The sequence below is a fragment of the Oryza brachyantha genome, chromosome 7, assembly GCF_000231095.2.
Source record: "Oryza brachyantha chromosome 7, ObraRS2, whole genome shotgun sequence".
Taxonomy (NCBI): Eukaryota; Viridiplantae; Streptophyta; class Magnoliopsida; order Poales; family Poaceae; genus Oryza; species Oryza brachyantha.
In genome coordinates, this window is record NC_023169.2 from 10,894,525 (window position 1) to 10,916,007 (window position 21,483).

At 43.0% G+C, this 21,483-nt stretch overlaps 3 protein-coding genes across 4 annotated transcripts; 1 reads left to right on the plus strand and 2 right to left on the minus strand.

The window, feature by feature from the left end:
- Window positions 1–2,989: 2,989 nt before the first annotated feature.
- On the minus strand, window positions 2,990–4,185 carry LOC121055018 (chemocyanin-like). The gene has a single exon (XM_040526354.1). The coding sequence runs from the start codon at window positions 4,055–4,057 to the stop codon at window positions 3,455–3,457; it is 603 nt and encodes a 200-aa protein (XP_040382288.1). The 5' UTR covers window positions 4,058–4,185; the 3' UTR covers window positions 2,990–3,454.
- A 2,806-nt stretch (window positions 4,186–6,991) lies between these two features.
- Window positions 6,992–12,279, plus strand: LOC102712372 (uncharacterized Rho GTPase-activating protein At5g61530). Of its 2 annotated transcripts, none has more exons than XM_015839805.1 (10): window positions 6,992–7,237; window positions 7,796–7,876; window positions 8,421–8,665; window positions 9,110–9,172; window positions 9,260–9,278; window positions 9,522–9,620; window positions 9,699–9,776; window positions 9,860–10,104; window positions 10,729–10,885; window positions 11,899–12,279. In XM_015839805.1, the coding sequence occupies exons 2-10, from the start codon at window positions 7,816–7,818 to the stop codon at window positions 12,039–12,041; spliced, it is 1,110 nt and encodes a 369-aa protein (XP_015695291.1). In that variant the 5' UTR covers window positions 6,992–7,237; window positions 7,796–7,815; the 3' UTR covers window positions 12,042–12,279. The 2 variants fall into 2 exon arrangements, with proteins under 2 accessions (XP_015695291.1, XP_006657709.2); XM_006657646.3 differs by lacking the exon at window positions 6,992–7,237 and adding an exon at window positions 7,475–7,548.
- A 4,238-nt stretch (window positions 12,280–16,517) lies between these two features.
- LOC121053203 (7-deoxyloganetic acid glucosyltransferase-like) lies at window positions 16,518–17,975 on the minus strand. The gene has a single exon (XM_040526306.1). The coding sequence runs from the start codon at window positions 17,973–17,975 to the stop codon at window positions 16,518–16,520; it is 1,458 nt and encodes a 485-aa protein (XP_040382240.1).
- Between the last annotated feature and the right edge of the window lie 3,508 nt (window positions 17,976–21,483).

The following is a 21,483-nucleotide window of genomic DNA, read 5'->3' on the forward strand; positions in this document are numbered from 1 at the left end:
AGGATGGGCCTTGGGAGGCCTTGTAAGTGAGGGGTATAGAATAGCTTATACTAAAGGGGTGCGCGTATTAGTCTTGCTCTATATATATATATATAATATATATATATATATATATATATATGTTTTACTCATGAATTAATTTTTGTTTGCAACTATGCCATCAAACAATCACCCAGTGATTATTCTAGCTCATACTCAAGTATCAAACGTGAAGTATATTAATCATTTTTCTAGACAATCACAACTTAGAAACCTTCGCGTACAAAATAGTAGTAACATATATGATCTAAGCTAACAATGGGATTTATTTTATTTTGTTTTGTTTTTTGAGGGGTGGGGGGGGGGGTTAAGTGTGAAGTGGAGTTCTGTAGGTTTTTTTTAAAAAAATCCTGTGGTAATAAAAAAGTATTCAGCTAGTCTACCCTATAATGCATCTATTAGAAATATTGTCATAAATTGGCATATTTTAATCCAAAGGAAAGAAAAACTAAGCAAGACATCTAATAAAAATGATCTTGTCATTGTGCTAAACATGAACATGCTATAAAAAGTAAAAGCTTCTTCTATCAAAATATTTAACACTGTAGTGACAAAAGAGTTATTAGTTGTCTATTTATATGTAATATAAGAAGATGCAACGAATATGATTTAAATCTCACCAAAAGATTACATCACTGAGTCATGTATTGTTTGAAAGTTACACATTTGTCATGTTCATTTTATATCTAAAAGTTAATGTAATAGCATTATATCATTCTTTTTTATATGGACATATATTGTTCACATATATGCTATGGTTGATGGTACTAAGTTTATATGGTAGATTACACTATTGTACTTTGCATCAATTATATTTGATATGTTACATACATCAATTTAAAGCTTGATTGGATTTGTTATATAAAAATTAATTTCACTAATACATATTTGTAATAGTTTATTATCAACCATATTCTTTTTTTTGGATGAGGTTATCAACCATATTCTAGCTGCCACGGACACATTACTACTAGAATAAAGGTAATAGGTGAGTGGGTAACCCCAGTTAACTCACAGACGCCTAGAATTGATATTTACCACAGCTACCCCCTTCATATGAAGTTTTTGGATGAAAAATTTTCCGATAAAAGTTTTCAGAAAATGTGTGTATTGGCCAGTTCAAATGCATAGCCGAGCCGGAGGGAGAGGGCGCAGCCATTGCCTTCCATATGTAGGAACAGGCTCCTCTGACTTACTTAAGTTAGAGTGGCTGACATATGGCCCATGAGCGGTTGGGCCCACTGTCAGCCACCCATGTATATCCCTCTTATTAAGTCAGAGGCGTTGCGTCTCCATATGTAGGGCCTGCCGTAGGATTATTAGACAGACAATTTGAAATATTTTTGGAGCCTGCAGTGCTGATGCTGCCCCTGCACCAACCTGGTTGTCAATTGAGCGAGCTACCGCTACGTTTCATCTTTGATTGCTTGATTGATTAATGCTTATTGTTCTATCCGGGGACGGAGGGAAGGGATGGAGCATTAGGTTGGACCACAAATCCCTCCAGTAGTTCAGTTCGCCTATCAGCAAAAATCCAAAAATAAACCTCAAGTTTCTAACTTCAGGATGGGACAGCGTCCCTGCGAAGCAACTCGTGCCTGGCAGAAGGCACATATTTTTCGTCAGAGGCGCCGCTCATGGAATGCTCGCGCACGGTCCCCCAAGCCCCAACTTGCTTCGCCGTCCCCGAGAGTTGCCGGCCACCGCAGCGTCGATCCGCGCTGCCTAGACTGCCGCCGCCTCTGCTGCCCAAAGCATCGCTCGCCGCCCCCACCTTCGTTGCCTGAGCTCCGCCGCCGCCTCGGTCGGGGATGGGAGGGGATGCCACCGCCTGCCAGTGGAGGGGGATAGGAGAGGGAGCGGCACGGTCGACGGGGTGAGGAGAGAGGGTGAGAGAGAGAGCGAACGGTGGGAGCTGAAATATAAAATTTAGGTGGGTTCATTTAGAATGGCCCGCATTAGGAAAGTAGTATTTTTAGAGGTAGCTTTATCTACATGGCACACTAAGATCACTCAGTGGTTTGTACCGTAAATGACTTAAGGATATTTTTACGGTGCTCTATCTTACCTTCTAACGGTGAAGAACTCTTGGTAAATGGTACTTGACAATTGAAGTTTTGGCCTTCTATTTTTAACCGGTAAAAAAAGACTAAGCATGTTATTAATTTGCCTTGGCCAAATAAGTACAGAACAAATACAATAATCATCTTTCCTTCCTATTCCTGCACGCATGCATACCATTAACATCACGATCCAAGCACATTCCATGCCAGCGGACATTTATGTTGTGCCAACATATGTTATTTAACAGTGTCATAAGTAAACTTAATGTAACTCTGGTTGGTTAAGCTCCCTACGGTGAAACCTACCTATCCCAGTCCAAGTTCTAGATTTGACATAAATGCTTATATCTATGGTTAATTGTTCTTTCATTGATACGTGAAGTACCCATCGATGGAGAGGCATCCATGGTTCAATCTTCGAATGTGCTTATAAGGGCAGGGTGGCATCCATGATGACTTTATCAATCCTAAGATATATGTAGTTCCAATCTTTGATATGCTCGTAGGGGTAGGGTGCCACACACAACGACTTTATCCATCCTTGAGATATATATGCTGGCCCAATCTTAGATGTGCTCTTAGGATGCGCATTAATGCGTTTATAGAGAGATAGGCATGTACACTTCGAGTTGCTGATAGGATGTGTGTGTATATTGATAGAGGTGAGTATACTCGTGTTATAAACGTTGGTGGTATCATGTTTATTTCAAGTTTAGTTTTTTTATACAAGTTATACTTATCTAGTTGAGTCAAGTTGACTACGTCAATTTTAAAATATATACGCTGGTTCAGTCATCCAGGTGCTCATATGATGTGAGCGTATGTGTTTATAGAGCGAGTATATATACACGCCGCAAAGTGCTTATAGGATATGTGTATTCATAAAGACATGTGTATTCATAAAGATGAGTGTTTGCGGGTTATGTGCACCCCGTGAATATATTTGTGTTCAAACAAAGTATCACAAATTCAGTCATTTGTGTGTTACAAGCCAATTATCTGCTTGAATATCTGGAACAGAGATTTATAGGTTCAACAGACGGTGCTTAAGGAATCGCTAAGCTGTCGCAGATGAATGAAACGATTAGTTAGAGTGCAAGACATTACTCGTAATTCCTATATCCTCTATGTTGTAAATAAACTATTACTTAAATACTACTTTTACAATGCAAACACTATTAATTTATATATAAATTTTAATAATATTCATCTCTCATCATGTCTTGTGTACTGTGTAGTATAAGATATATATGATTTTCTTTTTTTTCTTTACTTAATCACTTGCCACATAATCTGTTATCTTACTTAACAACTCATTTAATTATATAAAAATCATACGAGTCAAGATGCCCTCAGACGACGCCAAGCAGCAGAGACGCCATGGCGACAAGTACGGAGCTGAGATTGTCCGAAGACCTCGGCGCTGCGCTGTAGGAGATGACGCCGGGGGTCATGATGACCGTCGGCGGGCCGCCCGGGCAGATCGTGATGGCCGGCGCCGGCGCGCCGGGTGGCGCCGGCGCCAGCGACGGCAACGAGCTGTTGCACCCGGCGCCGTCCGTGACCACCCTGACCCGCAGCTTCATCCCGGCGCCGCAGTGCCCCGGCACGCTGCAGATGAAGTAGCGCGTCCCGGTGCCGTCGAGCCGGACGGCGTCGCTGCCTGTCCGGAGCGCGGCGGCGGAGACGGCGCTGCTCGCCGCGGCCGAGCAGGAGCGGTACCCGGCCAGGGTCACCTCCACCACGTCGTGCGCCGACGCGTCGTACCGGAACACGAGCTGGTCGCCCGGGTGGAGGTCGCCGTCGACGGCGGAAGCCCAGGCGGTGAGGTTGGTGCCCAGGTCCCACGCGCCACCGGGCTCGCCAACGGTGTAGCTGGTGCCTCCGGCGGACGCCGCCGACGCCATGATCGCGACCGCGGCGAGCAGAGATGATAAGCTAGCTGCTACCATCATCTTCAATTCTCGCAGAAGATCAAGGAGGCTGCTGCTTCTGCTTGCTAGCTGATCTTGATCAATGAATTAAAGGTGATAATTAAGCTAGCTTTTGATGGTAGTTCGAGTAATTGTGCGTGGTTGGTGGAATATATAGGGATCGATGGAGTGTAGTAGTCTGGGCTGTGCAAGTGTGACATGGTCTTATTGGCTTAGAGAATTTATCCATAATTAATTTAATAGCCAATTTATATAATATTTATCTACAAAACATATACTAACATATCCTACCTGTCACACACACTGTGTCTTGAAACCCGTGCTGCAGCTGGTTATAAATTAGTAGTCCATCTCTTTTCTCCCTCTCCTGTTATCTCTTTAAAATATACTTATAGATGGCTTATACCTGCACTTACTTGGCGGGTGCACAATTAGACGCGTGGACGAATTCCATCACTAGTTGAGCTAGTATAAATTACGTTAATCTGCAGCTAGCAGGTGGCGTCTCTGCTTCTATATATATATGGTGTAACGCAGGGATATATATAAATCATTCAACAGAAGACTTGGTCTTACACCCATACGTTATAATTACGTAGTCAGGTGACGAATTAAAATTTAGGGAACTCGATCGTCTTTGATCAGCTACCACCTAGCTCCATCCTTTTCGTTTTTATCAGCAACCAACCCGTGTCAAAATGAGTTGTGCTGGCCAGCACGGCCGTGCAGGGTCGGCACGTGAGGATGATATCACGGCCCACACACAACCTAATTAAACGTATGTCGGACTTGTTTGAGCCGTACCGGCCTAAACACGGTCCAATACTAATTGCATGATCTAATGCCATGTTGTCATGTCATATTCCGGTCCATGGGTCCATCCATCAAGCCACCAATGTTGTAGCCTACCGAAGTACCAAAGTAGAGTAATTGCTCGGTCCACAAAGTGATCGTGTTTGTGTGAGTGCATGTCAATGTTCGTGAGATAGGCACGTCGCGTCGCACATGAACCTACCGTGGACGTGACATTCTATGACTGAAGGACTCATGGTGATACAACGAACGACCTAAAAAGAATATCGGCTTATTGTGGAAGCATAGCCAGTAAGAAAATCGACCCAACATAAATGTAATATGCCATGAGTTTATTGTTATATAATATGCCATTAGACCAAAAATATTTTAAAAATATACTCAAAATGCCTATATATATATATATATATATATATATATATATATGCAAGGTTAATGACTAATTTATATCCGCATAAGCTTTAAAAAGTATAAAAAGTTGTGTGTAGCCTTTTTCCATGACATAGAAGTTTATGTATGAGTTTCATGATTTATGTATTTATTTTTATTTATAAAATATAATTTATCAATTAGATACAACAAACTATATACTTTTGTTGAATAACATATTGAAGTATATACACAAACTTACATGTCGCGCAAGGAAGCTAAATTTCATATATTTGAATCTTCTAAGGAAGTAGTCAATCATTAACCTTGTATATATATGAGGGTATTTTGAGTGTTTTAAAAACAATTATTAGGTCGAATAATGACATAGTGTAAAACAATCGATAAACTTATATATTACAGAAAGTGGAAATGTCAATAGTAAATTACTGAATTGTGATAAACTCAATTACGTGGAGTAGATTCTCTCAATGTATATATTAAATATATATTAATTTGCGTATAACTTTATGCCGACTAAAACATCTTAGGGATGTTTGTTTCTGGGGGCTAAATTCACATCGGATGTTTAAACACTTATTATAAATAGTAAACGTAGACTATTAATAAAACCCATCTATAATCTGGACTAATTCACGAGACAAATCTAACGAGCCTAATTAATCCACGATTAGCCTATGTAATGCTATAGTAAATATTTGCTAATTATGGATTAATTAGGCTCAAAGAATTCGTCTTGCAGATTAGCTTTCATTTATGAAATTAGTTTTTTTATTAGTCTATATTTAATGCTTCAAATTAGTGTCCAAATATCCGATGTGACATAAGACTAAAAAGTTTAGCCCTATCTAAATAACCCTTTTATTACTGGGTTAATTGCCAGAACACCACTGGTAAAGTGGGCACTTTCCAGAACGCCATTAGTAAAGTGGACATCTCCAGACCACCACTCATTTAGCCATTGTCTGTTTCATTCTACCATTTTCATTTTTCTTGCCTTTTACTAGGAAACAGTGACTCTTTTGCCCTCACTTTAATTCTTGTCTTCCCTCTTCTAGAACCCTAGCCGGCGGCGAGGAGGGGGCGGCCAGGCGCAGGCTCCCGGGGCGGCGCGGGTGGCGCGGGCGGCGCGGCGCGGCCAGGCTCCCAGGGCGGGGCGGCACGGGTGGCACCGGGGGCACGGGAGACACAGGCTCCCTAGCGCGGCGCGACGCGTGAGCCGCGGGCTCCCTGCTGCTACTGGTAGGCTAGGAGGCTTAGGGGTAGAATGGTCACTTTAATATTGTTTTCATTTAAAACGGGCTAATATGTAAATTTTGGCATTTTGACATGAATATCATGTTTACTAGTGGTGTTTCGGAGAGTGTTCACTTTACTAATGATGTTCTGGAGAGTACCCGCTTTACCAGTGGTGTTGAGGCAATTGAACCTTAATTACTTACTGCTTGTATAATATGAAAGCGAGTTGTTTCCTCGGTCTCTAACTCCACGCAATTCCTCCGAGTCGTCAAACTCCACTCCACGCAGCCCATCCGCCGCTGCCAATCATCCACTAATCCATTCCGAGTCCCGTCGAGTCCCACCCAACCCCTTGGCCCCCGCAGACGCGGACGCTTCTAGAAAACCGGTACTGCCCACGGGCCCACGTGTCGGCGTGAGAGCCAGACAGAGACGGCACTACGGCCGCCCCCGCCCAACCCGCAACGGGAACGGGAAATCCCAAACCGTCACCGCCGTTGACTCTTCTCTCTTTCCTTTCTTCCATTCGCTCATCCCACACTCCGCTCCGCTCGCTCGCTTCACCGAAACGAAAATCCCATCGAAATCCAAGAGAGATCCCGTCTCCTCTCGCTTCTCTTCTCTTCCCTTTTTTTTTTCAAACTCGCGGAAACCAACAGCCGCCGCCGCCGCCCGAGTCCTCTCGCTTTCTCTCTCCCCCGCTCCTCCGCTCCGCCGCCGGTTCGATCCGAGGAAAGGTTCGATCCGAGGAAGAGAGAGGTATGGCTCCTCCGAAGCTCCGATCGACGAGGGTTGCGGGCGTGGGGTTGACTGGTTCGCATGCAGTTCAGTTCGTATCTAGTGTTTTTTTTTCCTTCTATTTTTTGGGTTATTTTTCTGGGGTGGTCAGCGCTTGGCCTCGCTCCGGATGGATTAGTAGCAGCAGCTGCTTGTGGGGGCGGGCGGTTGGTTGGTTTCATGTCTTGTCCGATTAGGGTTCCGCGCCTGCGGAGTCCTGTCGACTCGTGAATTGGGAGGAGGGGGGCGGGGATAGAATTGAATGCGATTTTTCTTCGGTGACTGTACATCAGGTGGGTTGATCCGAATTCGGGGGTTTAGCTTTGCTCGGGGGGCCGTGTTGCTTACATGCTGTAGTTTAGGGGTGGTTTAGCAATCGACAACCACCTCGTGGATTTTGTTCTTTCTGTCTGTTGTTTCTACCTTTACCGGTTTGCGAAGTGAAAGGTGGTACGGATTTGATGTGTGGCGTGCTCGAGGTCCTTTGTTTGATGCTGTTGTTGTGTGTTAATGACCCGTTGTGATTGGTTTAATGTGTAGGTTGTCCTGAGAAGGCGGCGATGCCGCTTCCGGAATCGCCTCAGTGGCACCAGAAGGCCACGGATTTCTTCTCTTCCTCCAGTACGTTCACCAGTAACCCCCTCTTGGTTTACTGTAGATCATGTAGTTGCTGTCATGCCTAATTGTCCTGTACTAGTTTATTGATTTACTGTTGGTGCTATTGCTGTCATGCCTTGTCTTAAGCAAACATATAGGAACTAAACCTACTCATTAGGACTAAGGCATTGCATCTAGGCAAGTTCTTTTGTGAAACCCAGCAACTGTCTGTCAGGTAATTTTGCTGTTCCTGCATCCCTTGGTTTTTGTTTGTAGGTAGTGGTATACTAGCTTTCTACAGCCTTTTTTACTTACCGAACCCTGAATAATTTATTTAGTTCGTAATTAAGAAACGGAAGAGATTTCATCTTCTTGTTTGGTCTTGAAAAAAATGCCATTCCAAGAAAGGAATTTGCATATTCTGAATTACACCAAGCAGTTGTTAGCACCATGCAATTCCAAGAGCGTGACCATTTTTTTTTCATTTCTTTGGGTTTCAATGTAAGCAAATGATTGTTCTGCCCACTTTAGCTCCAGTGCTGAAACTTATGTGGATACTCTGGGCCAGGCTTCAAGCTGAAGCAGGCAGGGCAATCTGCAGGGGACAATATAGCTGATGTTGCTGGCAAGGTTGGTTCAGTGGTTAAGAATCGGTGGGCTGTCTTCCAGGAGGCTCGGCAGCGACGACCACCACCAGGCGAGACTGTGCAAGATCGTTTTATCTCTGCTGCTGCCAATACTGGGGTGCTTCTGAGGAAGGGTATTTCAGAGACGAAGGAGAAAGTTGCAGTGGGAAAGGTCAAAGTTGAAGAGGTGTGAGATTTTTTTAAAAAAAACCTAATTCGAGTTGCTTTTGCTCAGTTGTTAAGTTGTAGCATTAAGTATGAAGCTTCTACATGTATAACCTACTGTTTGAATCAAGATTCAATTCCATGAAAAAGTAATTAGTACGTTTATTAGTTGATCTGCAGCATGACATGCATCATGTTAACAGAAAGAATACCTCAGATAGCAGAACAATAGATACCTCTCCCCAAAAATAAAGTGCATCTTAGTTGTTGGCATTTGAGGGTATAATTAGGACTTCTTTTATGGCCACATCTTTTAATCCATAGTAATGTTCAAAAGACATGTCCTTAAACCGAGAACATATCCTTTGATATTTGTTTGCTCATTGGGGCTTGATCATTGCCTTATGATTGTGGTTATGTTGTGTTTAATGAGATTGAATTTTGTGGTTTTGTCACTTCATTGCAGGCTGCTAAAAAAACTGCAGATAAAAGCAAGACTATTTTGAACAATATTGAACGCTGGCAGAAGGTTTGTGATTTGAACTTTGTTAATGGTACTACTGTGCTTTTCTGGAGTAGGTTGCTGAACTTAGTTTCTTCTGCTTCCTTGTTTCAGGGAGTCGCCAGCACTGATGGTGAGTTTACCCAGAATCCACATATATAATCATCATTAAGGCAGCTAAAGTTTATTGCATCATAATTGCAACTCTACAACTCTAAGCATGTAGCAGTTAGCTACTTGATGAGTGTGTGACTCTTTGGTTAGTTTAGTTTGGAAAATTTTTCTGTGATACTTCCTGCATGTTTTGCTGTCTCCTGATGAGTACTGATTGAAATTTAGACTATTTGGCCAATTACTTTTTCTTGTGGCATTTCAGTCTTCGGTGTTCCCATTGAAGCCACTGTGCAGCGAGAGCAATCCGGTAAAGCTGTGCCCCTGGTACTTGTGAGGTGTGCAGATTATCTGGTTATATCAGGTACAATTGCTGAAATTCAATAGGAGGTGTTTTTGTTACTACACTTTTCATACTGACATTTGAAGCTGCTTTTATTAGGTTTGAGTACTGAGTACTTATTCAAATCAGAAGGCGAAAGAAAAGTTCTTCAGCAATTAGTTTCTCTTTACAATGAAGGTACGATTTCCATTCATCATGTCCTAGCTTTTGTAATCTTGATTCATTTATGTGAGCCTTGTACGCTTATTGTTGTTTTGCAGATTCAGGTGCACTTTTGCCTGAAGGTGCAAATCCCATTGATGTGGCTGCACTGATAAAGTGCTATCTTGCCAGCATCCCTGAGCCGCTCACCACATTTGCTCTTTATGGCGAGCTTAGAGATGCACGGGTTAGCATTGCAGATTTAAGAAATATATTGAAGAAGCTTCCAAATGTGAACTACATGACACTAGAGTTTGTTACAGCTCTGCTACTTAGAGTAAGCCGTAAATCATCACTTAACAAGGTATATCTTATTCCTATTTTACCTCTTCATTCTATTCTGGTTTCTGAGGGTCTCCGATGACATCAGCATCAATCACAACTCCTTTTTCTTCAACTGGAACTGGTCCATATTGTGGATGTCTGAGCAAGCCTTGCATCTTTATTGAGCAATGCTGAGATTCTTTTTTTTTTTATCTTTTTTATTCTTGGACAGAATAAAAGGTGTAGTTGAGTTTAGAATGCAGAATAATCCAAAGTTCGCAAATACTTTCAAACGCTTACCGCATTAAGCACCTGTTTTTATAGTTTGAATCTTATATTTTGAAAACAGAATAAAAAGTCTAAGCTTCTTACATTGATTAACTCGTCCTGTTTGCACTGCTTCCATTGACTTAAAACAATAAGTTTATTCAATGTTCGATATATATGACATCCACTTCCTATCCCGCTCAGATTCAAAACAACAGCTAGCAGCAATAAGTTTAATAAGTAATTATCGAGGTTCCAAGTCTCATTTTCATGTATATTTAACTAAGCACCTGTGTTTATGTAGTTGATATCTTTGCTCTTATTATGGTGATATTTGATCTAATACAGTAAAGTAGTTTCCATTGAACAATTTACATGAGGTTTTGTTCAAATGCAGATGGACTCTCGTAGCCTTGCGGTGGAATTTGCACCATTGATCATGTGGCAGCAAGGTGATTCTGGAACAGATCTGCGGAATCATCTTAGATTTACCCTAAAAGCACCTCCAAAAATTGTGGATACAACATCAAATACCACTGACTGGGATCTGCTAGGTATGTAAATTCTACTCTGTTTATTTCATTGCTGACCACTTAGCAAATTTTTGTAATAGTAAAACTACAAGCTTCATGTGTACCCTCAATCAGCAAAAGCCACAAGTTTTTTTTAGAAAAACCACTGGTGTTGTTTGTACCTAATTTGGTATGAGCAATTGAGCTCGTTCTTGGGCCATGGTGCCAAGCAAAGGCACTTCCCTCCAATATTTGGTTGCATTTTTATTGTGAATGCCTGTGGTCTTGTATGAATGAATGGTTGACATTTGTTCCTATAGCAGTGTTGGGTGCTCATAGTAAACCAAAAGGCATACGTATCTGTGCATGCGGCTCTGTCAACTAAGTACATTTGCATATGTTTACTATAGTACTAGACATATATAGTAGATATTTATGACAAAATGAAAACACACTACTCAGATTTCAGCTTATGATTTTACCGGTACAAACTTAGGCTGCTCATAGTAAACCAAAAGGCATACGTATCTGTGCATGTGGCTCTGTCAACTAAGTACATTTGCATATGTTTACTATAGTACTAGACATATATAGTAGATATTTATGACAAAATGAAAACACACTACTCAGATTTCAGCTTATGATTTTACCGGTACAAACTTAGGCTGCTCATAGTAAACCAAAAGGCATACGTATCTGTGCATGCGGCTCTGTCAACTAAGTACATTTGCATATGTTTACTATAGTACTAGACATATATAGTAGATATTTATGACAAAATGAAAACACACTACTCAGATTTCAGCTTATGATTTTACCGGTACAAACTTAGGCTGCTTGAATTGAATGGGTCAGTTACATCTTTATGTGAGAACACTATTGCAGTTCGATAATTCCTGTACTGGAGACCGTTTTGATGGTCCTTGTTTTGTTTTACCATAAAAAGGTTGCTCAGACTGTTCGCAAGTTTCTCTATAGCATACTAGGACCAACTTTATTCTATCAGGGGTCTGTTGTTCCTTGTTTGACTTTCCGATTTGCCTGAATGATTGCAGATGAGGATGATGGGGATGCTTCTTCCCAAATCCCCTTGGATGACGCTTTGCCCCCAGATTACAGCTCAATTGAGGTCATCCAATCTCTGATTGAGCATCACAATGCCATTTTCACTGATGCAAATGAGACCGTATGGAGATAGCCAGTACCGTTAGGATTTCACTGGTGTTATTAGCTCGTGCGATGTGCAAGTTCCAGGTAGGATTGAGTACTCCACATTGTCGTCAGGGAGGCACATTTTGGTCGAAATACTTCGTTAAATAGATTTGTATATACACTAGTATTAATTCTCGACAGGAGGAATCTATTTGTAGGGCCCTGGCACGTATGATCAATAAAGCTTTTTCTGCAGCCTTATTGTTTTGGCTGTAAACATGGTAGAAATGATATGATGTGTTGTGCTGTTTAACGCATTCCGTAGAGCTGCATCCCTGCACGTGAGCCTTCAAAACTCATGTTCTTATGAGCAAATTATACCATTGTATGAGCTGCAGTGATGATAAAATGTTATTGGAAATCATTGGTCTTTTGAAATCCTATCTGAGAAGCAGTCGGTTGTTGTAGAATTGTGGGGTTTTCTTTAATAAAGAGAATCAGTGCAACTTCCTAGTATTGAAGAGTCGTGTTGAATCGATTACCGTAATGAAAAAGGTGGTGCCACTGCCATCGTCCTTACCCGCGATCTGGATAGCCTGACCCCAAACTAAAATAAAAACGGTCGAAAACTATAACATTTGTAGGTAACATGACCTTTTCAGAATAGTGATATGGTTTTCAACCGTTTTTATTTGTAGCTATATATAAAATTTTAAATTTCTAATTCCTATCAACATCGCATATTAAAGTTATAAACTTGTTGAATAGTTAAATTTACAAAAATAGAAACTCTTTCAGCGTACTGAGACCGCTTCCATAAAGAAGAAGGTATTGTTATGGATTGTTTCCGATACTTATAAAAATATCTTTTAAGAACTTCTATAAGTGCTTTACAATTTTTTTTAAAAACACAGTACAACGCAGACACTCACAACGCACGCACACTCCCCTGAGAACGACGCAAAACCTACCCCTATGAGCACCTCCGAAGACCGCCGGCAAACTCCAGAATAACGAGGTCACGACAGTCAGTTTGAGATTATGAGAATCAGATTGTTAACAGTCAGTTGAGGGGCATTTAACTTTTTTCCACTCTTACGGATATTCATAACAGATTTACCACTAGACCCACCTGTCATAGACTCACGAGGGTCCACATGTCATAGACAGCGAGTGACAAGTCTGTTTTGGCCGCTCGTAAGAGTGACAAAAGGTTAAATTTTCCGTCAGTTGATGGGATTATGGATTCTATAACTATAGATTATCTAAAGGAGAAAAATCAAATAACATATTTGTAAAAGTATAAATAATTTATGAATAAAACTTATATATATAATATTAGCGATCTAAAGGTCAAGGCTAAAAAATAAACTAAGATAAAAAATACTTCAAAATAAACTCTAAATTTAAGATTGAAAATATAAATTTTGATCAATCAGCGTAAACAGAAGTGAAAATGGTGTAAATCTAATAAAAATCTAGACTATTTAAAGAGCCGTAACTTTTTAGAGAAAATGGGCATCTACCTTAGTTCATACTGGATCCACCAGTCCATCTTATGGAAAAGGGAGAGGGGGGGGGGGTGGACCTGGTGTTGAGGAAAGCTGGCAAGTTGCATATGGCAACAAAGGTGTCAACGAAGGAGGGACGCTCAATGACCTCTAGATCTAATTTGGTCTGCTGCCTGAAGCCCACCAGCGTCGAGCCACTTTCACTGGTTGTGTCTACTGTCGGTGGCGCTTGATCTTGATGATGCACTGTTGGATCCACTCCTCCTTGCATCACTTGTCCTAGATCCAGTAACGCGCCCATTGCGGTAAAGGCGAGGAGAAGAAGTAGAAGCAATGGCGAGTTGGACAAGTCAATGATGGGGAGAGCTAACCACTCTATTCGGGCTTGTAGCAACGGTGGTTGGCGACGCTGGGGGAAGCTCATCAAGGGCTGGCGATAGTTGGAGCTAGTTTGGGGTCGTCGGTAGATGAGGAAACTCACCAAAGGGCGGGAGGGAGAGGGGAAGATAAAGAGTAGATATGTTCTTATGTGTCATTGATATGTGGGTTCTATATTTTTTTTGATTTTTTCGTACATCTCACTGCAATTACACACATGTCAAGTCAAGTCAAGACTAGTCAGTGTGCCATGTATGTAGATGACACGCAATAGGCATGTTCAAAACCTAACTCGAGCCTGGAAAAAGCCAGGTCAAAAAACTCAGGCTCAAGCCGGACTGTCTTCACAAAAATATAGCCCGGCCCAGCCCGACCCCCGGGCTTTTTTGGGTCAGGATAGGCTTTTTGGGGCTTTCTCGGATTTTTAAAAAAGGGTTTTTTTGCGTTTTCGGGTTTTAAAAAAGGGCTCGAGCTTTTTCAGGTCTAGCCAGCTAGGCTAGGGTGGGCTAGGCTGGGCTAACGTTGAATAGGGCTACCACGTACTATGAAAAGATTATTCAAACCGCTGAGGGACTTGGTTTGCACCGATGGGGATAGTTGAGAGATTTTGTATATCTAGTTTTGTAGTCGAGTGATGCATAAATTCATTGAGTAACATAATATTGATTTTGCCCTCGTTTTTTGAGATTAGCACCTATCATACCCTTACTATCTTTGAATATGCTAGTTTGTTGGCCAGCCAGCTGTTACAATTAGGAGGGAAGAGGGGTTGATAGGAACAAATTTCAAAGTGAAAGACTTTGATAATGCTCTCTGTGAGCGCCATGAATTAATCCTCCATCTAGCAACCTTTAAAATGATTGAGATAAAATGATTGAGATATAGTATACGCCGAGACAGGGTTAGCATGGAGTTAGACCAATCAACTCCACCTCGACACCATGCATCGTAGCGCCGAGCTGTTGTACCTCTGCGTCGTATTAATTGGCGTTGAGAAAAGAGTTTATTTTTTATAATGATTCTAAAATGGTTTATTTGTGAAATTTCTTTGTGAAATGGGTAGACCGTGAAAAATTTACATTTCTCACCGTAATTTCCTTTCCCGCCTTTATTTTTATGTCGCTAAAAACACGTATATAAAAGTTTTATTTATAAATTATCTTTTATTAGTAAATACTTAGTTCGATTTTCTTTCTTTAAATGACGAGAGACGGCCGGTGCCGCACTAGCAGTGCTGCGCTTCCTCCACCCGCACGTCACCGCCGCGTCACTCGGTTGCCAGGCCTCGCCGTAGCCATGGAGCACGTCCACACCGCCGCCACCGCATTTCTCGGCTGCCAAGCCTCGCCACCGGAAGCTGCCACCCGCGCGCTGCCATGGCACGACGCGTCCGCTTCGCACCGCGCAGTCCGCTTCCTCGCCTTCGCACCGCGCAGCGAGAGGGGGAGATCGAGCAGCGGGCGCGGTGGCCTAAGGCAAAATGACACCCGCACGCCCGCCATGGCACACGACCCGCCTTCCCTCCTCCTTTTGCTCGGTGATGGCCGCGGCACGCGGGTGCAGCTTTCGATCGGCGGCACTGGCTGGCTGTGTGGCCATGGCAGGCCGGCGAGGACAGAGGGAGGAAGAAGACAACTGCATGGGTAATTTTGTCTAGAATGGTATTATAGCGTGTATAAAATGATTGATAATGACAATACAATGAAGCCAAAATTTGGGATAGTATTCTAGCGAAACATGTGTTCCATTTTCTTGGTAGCGTGTAGAAAGTTTCTCTTGGTAGCTAGTGTGTGTTCCATTTCTTTTCTGACTGAATTCTTACGAAGATAAAAATCACAAAGGTTTATATAAAATGGTAAAATAAATAAATGTATTTAAAAGCTATCCTCACTCGTCCGCGAGTACGGCTAACTAGTACTCCCTCCTAACTTTTTTATAAGATATTGGCTAATTTATTTTTAACTAGCTAACGTGTTATATTTGCACACGGAGGAGGGAGTAATTTTCAAGAGGAGGCAGAACACCTCGTGTCTCATGTGATCTGAATATCTTAATTCATACCCTGCCACACTAAATCGGAATCGTATCGTCTACTTACGAATCGACAACGTTTTGTCTCTTACTAGACCCAACCGCTCCATCGCCTGAGCACGTTAATTAGTTCTTCGATTGTTCTGGGGTAGTCGCATCTGGTCCAATCAGGTAAAGGAAGAAAAATTGTAGGGTTACTGTTTGTATATTTATAAGCGAAAATTATTTGTGAATAACTACTACATAAGATGTTCTTAATTATTTAAAAGAAAAAACAAAACAAAAAATACAAAGAAAAAACTTAAAATCAACTCTAAACTAAAGTTTTAAAATTTAAATTCTAGCTTAATTAAAAGTAGAAGCGATCGCATGAATACGATATCGTCGTACTAACGGGAACTGAACAGTTCGATGCAACATTTCTTCGTTTTCCAAATGCCGTTTTGTTTTGTGTGCTCATTGCATTACGTGTCTCACCAAAAGATTACATCAAACAACAGATGAATTCAGCACAAAAAAGATGAAGAGGAGATACAGCATTTTGTTTTTTGTTTTTTTGCGAAATCAGTGATCGATACGAGTCGTGCTGAGCTAGTAATTCCTCATCCTTCGATCGCCACAGCTGCCGCTCTGTTCGTCGTGCTGAGCTGCACGATGAACTCCACGAGCCGCTTGAACTCCGCCGCCGACGAGCCGCCGCCGGCGACGTCCTGTCTCACCCGCTGTGACAGAGCCCGAGCCGACGCCCTGATCTCGGGGCACTCCATTGCCTCCCTGACCGTCTTCTCCACGACGGCCGCGTCGCGCACGTCCTTCATGTCCAGCCCCGTCCTCCACACGGCGCCCACGAACCGGCTGTTCATCTGCTGGTCGACGAAGAACGGCCAGCACACCATCGGCACGCCCTCCACGGTGGCCTCCACCGTCGAGTTCCAGCCGGCGTGCGTCAGGAAGCACCCCACGGCGCGGTGGCGCAGCACGTCCCGCTGCGGCGCCCACTCCACGACGTGCGCCTTGCTGGGCCCCGCCGCCGTGAGGGCTTCCCGGAGAGCGGCGCTCTGGCTGTCCACTACCATGTCCGGCCGGAGCACCCAGAGGAAGGGGTACCCAGCGGCGGCGAGCCCGGACAGCAACATCGTGAACTGCTCGAGCGAGATGACGGTGAGGCTCCCCAAGCTGACGTACACGACGGAGCGGTCCGCCTGGCCGTCCAGCCAGGCCAAGCAGCCGTCATCCTCCCGCCACTGGCTACCGGCGGCGGCGGCAGCGGCCGGCGCAGGGGACATGGCGTGGAGGGGCCCGATGGCGAAGACGTCGCACATGTGAGGCGCGATGTTGTCGAGCGCCGCGCGCTCCATCGACGCCGCCGTGTTCAGCACGAGCGCCCGCGCGTTCCGGCTGCGGGCTGTGAACTCAATCACCTTCTCCAGGAGCGGGTCGTTCTGAAACTCGGTGCAATTGCGGCACTGGCTTGGAAGATCTCGTCGGCGCAGGAAGCTCTCCATGCCCGGGACGCCGCGCACCGGCTCGTCGAGGCTGTGGCCCGCCGGGAAGGGGAGCTCGCCGAGCTCGAACAGCCTGGGCAGGGACAGGTAAGCCAGGAAGCTGCACGCGCTTGCCGTCCGGAAGCTGAGCGCCGGGACGCCGATCTCCTCGGCGATGTCAACGGCGAACGGCAAGAGGCCGTCGGCGACGACGCAGGTCACCGGAGGGAAGCCACCACCGGCGCCGTCACCCGGACGCACCAGCTTCGCGAGGAGGGAGCGGTACGCGCTGGCCTTGGCCTGCGCCGACTCCATGAGCTGCACGACGCCGTCCGCGTTCCGCGGGTGGCCATCGGGGAGACCGTCGGGTAAGGAGACATACCGGAGCCGCGGCGAGGTGGCGGCGGCGAGCAGCGGTTGTCCCCCGCCGGCGGGGAGGGTCTGGTCGCTGTGAACAAAGGTCACATAGAGGCCGGCGGCGAGGAGGCCGGTGGAGAAGTGGAGCATGCAGTTGATGTGGCCCTGCACTGGCCACGGGAAGACGAGCACGTGCGGCGCCGACGCCGCCGCGGCCATGTCCGTCCGTACGCGCGGTAGCAGCTGTAATCTGCAGGCTGCAGACTGTGTTAGCAGATGAAAATTTTAGCGATTGGCAATAATTATAAGGCGTACGTTCTCTGCTCACTCATTTGTGGCAATTATTGAAGCTTACAACTTCCGCTCTCTCGGTGTCAGTATAATGACATATTGAAAGCTAGCTCAACATGGATTCTTATATGATCTACGTCGGTAAAAAAATTATTTTACAATAATGCGTATAAAAATAGAATAAGTATAGTTTTTTTATTAATATAATAAAATATTTTTATTACAGTACTTTCTTTTTTATCTACCCTAATACAACAAAGTTTTGTTTACTGTGTCATGCATGATAATAATTTTTCTCTATTTTTTTTTCTCCACATCACTAAATTTGCTTACGTAGTGATTAAGAGAGTCAGCTAATAAGTACTTTTGTACCTGCCCTAAATGCATTTATAACATTAAAGACAAATTAGTTACATGAATAAATGTCTTAAAAACTCTCATTAAATAAGAAGATCGGAATAAAAGGCAGGTAGGAGAAAAATGAAAGATATTTGAATATGAGGTGGGTGATTGGATGACTAGTACTCCACAAATGTACTCTTTGTATGATAAATTTAAATTTAAAAAATGCTCTAATTATAAGCAGTGGGAGTATAATTAGAGGATAAGGGGAATCTAGCCCACATTGTTGGCTTGGAAGACTAGGAGATATACTCAGGTTTGGTTGATTAAGAGCATCTCTAGTAGGCTAGTCAAATTTTACTAATTAAATGATCTATGGTATAAAATTAATTAGCCATATTTCTCATGCATTTCAAGAGACTAGCTAAATCATATTATACCTAGTTAATAATTTTATGTGAATCACAATAGTAAATGAATGAAGATAAAGATTAATGGCCAGTTGAGCAACTCCAACGGACATCCAATATGCCTCTGTGTAGTAAATTTTGATAAACGTGAGAAAAAACTTTAGGCTCCTACAAACTTACCAAATAAGTTGTCTTGCCATCCAGCTTACCAAATTACTCTCCTCAATTGCTATATTTGGCAAATTAGAAGCAAACCATTGAGCCTTACTAAATGTGGGTCTCACCACCTCTCTCTCCTCGGCCACCAGACTCTCATGTGACATGTGAGACCTTCTAAATTTGGAAAGTATATTGAGAGATCGTTAGAGACGATCAAAATATGAAGAGAATATTTTTGCAAAACTTACTAAATGGGTAAGGGAGACTGAGATTTATAGATGCAGCTTGATTTGGTCTTAGTTTGGCTGGACAAACTTAGCAAACTAGATAGCCCTTTTTTCACAGGAAAAACACATGAAAATTCCATCCACTCCAAGCTCTGTTTTCATTTCCTTTGAACATTTCCTAAGTTTGTTCCAATGTCCATCCAAATGATTCGTCCTTCTTGTTTTTGGTGTTTTCCATTCCTTTTGTTTTCCACATGAATTCCTTTCCTATTCCTGTAATTTTTCTATCCAATGTTTTTTTTAATCCTCCAATCCGAATAAGCCCTAAGCCGAGAAAAAACACAGTCAGCCTTGGAAGCCACATGTTATATAATCCTATGGTGGGCATCGTGGAGACAGATTGACCATTACCACTGTGGTTTTTTTTTTTGAAAGAATATGTAGTGTTACTATTGATCGGACGATAGTGACATCGTTATTTTTAAAATGATTGATAGATGAAGGATGGAACAACACCATTCAATTAGTAAAAAATTTGGCGAGATTGATATTTTTAAAATGTTGGATAGATAAGTGGAAGTAATAAAACCATTCAATTATTAGTAATACATTTGACAGTCAATCAGCAATTAACACACATTGAATGGCAATGCAACGAATCACTTGTCAGCCAACGCAGCCCCTTATTTCCACTCTGTGGTCTTCCTCTTTTCCCTGCAAACGGCAGGCCTTCGTATGAATTTTAAACTTCCACGAAAAAAATCCAATCTAGAGATGTAAAATGAGTTTACACTCTTCTGCTGTTCTGCAACGGAAAGTATTCTCAGTAGTTTTTTACTGAAAAAATAACTGTTACGTATGTCTTCTATCTGTGTCAATGGCAACTGCGAACGGGCCAAACACATGGATTCAGATCAAATGTCGTCACTACCGTAAATGCATGTCACACGTAATTTCTGGTGTCTATTTGTGATATCAACGGTGTAGTGGATCTGATGCTACAGTACCATCATCACTCTATGGTAATTTGTGCTACAGTGCTATAAATGTTGGAATAAATTGATTAGAACAATTTTATTCTAAGTAAATTTTATTGGCTCCCAATCAATGTTATACTAGTGTGAAAGTTTTTATTGATTGGTTCACATGAAAAACAGAGCTACACACACAGTGTTGTTTACCAAGGAATGCTATCGGGTCCAAAGGATGGGACGGGGTCCCTAGGCCAAGACATGATTCAGGAGTCAGATCGGGTCCTAGGATCCCAAGTCAAGTCATGTCCCGGGGTCTTGAGAGTGAACTAGAAGTACCAACTAGGTCGTTCCTTGGGGTCTTAAGGGCTGGGAGTGATCCGAGTCCAGGGTGCCTTGAGGCTAGGGTGTATACCGAAACCTAGGGTCAAGGCATGTCCCAAGGACACGAGGCGTGTGCGCGTAGTGTGGATGAGGATAAAGGAGGGAATCTGAGTGGTTAAGAACTACTCGAAGTTTATCCCAAGTGATTAGGAAATGCATAACTGATGGGCATGCTAATCATGTCATGGATCCATCCATTACGGGGTAACAGTTGGCAAGTCAATGACTCATTCTATTGTGCTTGTGGAGACTTCTCTTTTTCCATATACATATACACTCCAGAACATTCCTGGAAGAATAGATCAATTTGTTCTTGTGTTGCCACACTTGTTCCTCCCCGGTTCTTTTCACCTACACGCACAGGGGTTTGAAACAAGCAGGCCTCTAAAACTCTGTCCGTCAACGTACCTGCACAAGTAGACGGACGGTCAAGTTTTTGGTGAACATCTTGGCCCGACTACTCTCGTCGTGTCTTAAAACCCACAGCTCTGTTTTGGCTCTCGGTGCTTTTGCTCCAAGCTTTGGTCTTTGTCACCCTCGTCTTCATGATACTATGTCCACCGACAACGATATTGGCAGTGGCCTTTGTGGTGGCAAAACAACAGCGGCGATAACAACAACGACAATGGCGGCAGTAGAGGCATTGGCAATGATAACGGCAACAAAGGAGGCGTCATCAACAACAACGCCTCACCGAGCTCAAGAACGGACACATTGTCCAGGTACGTATAATTTCTCTATTACTCCAGTGTTAAACATGCTTTTACTTTTATTAGTATACCCATGCTCAGCACGATTGCAAGGTCGATATTGGTAGATGTCTCTCTGGACTAAAATATGTCGATTAATAACCATATTTCCAACGATAAATACAATGATCACTAATCTAGACCGTTCGATCGATGTATCTAAGGACTATAGCTACTACTGCCTAAGTTATTGT

Bases quoted from the DNA above. Each gene is read 5' to 3' on its own strand.
- LOC121055018 (XM_040526354.1), bottom strand. From the start codon at position 4,057: ATGATGGTAGCAGCTAGCTTATCATCTCTGCTCGCCGCGGTCGCGATC.
- LOC102712372 (XM_006657646.3), top strand. From the start codon at position 7,518: ATGCGATTTTTCTTCGGTGACTGTACATCAG. The intron at 9,621-9,698 runs GTACAATTGCTG...TGCTTTTATTAG, and splicing joins AGATTATCTGGTTATATCAG to GTTTGAGTACTGAGTACTTA. The intron at 10,105-10,728 runs GTATATCTTATT...GTTCAAATGCAG, and splicing joins GTAAATCATCACTTAACAAG to ATGGACTCTCGTAGCCTTGC.
- LOC121053203 (XM_040526306.1), bottom strand. From the start codon at position 17,975: ATGGCCGCGGCGGCGTCGGCGCCGCACGTGCTCGTCTTCCCGTGGCCA.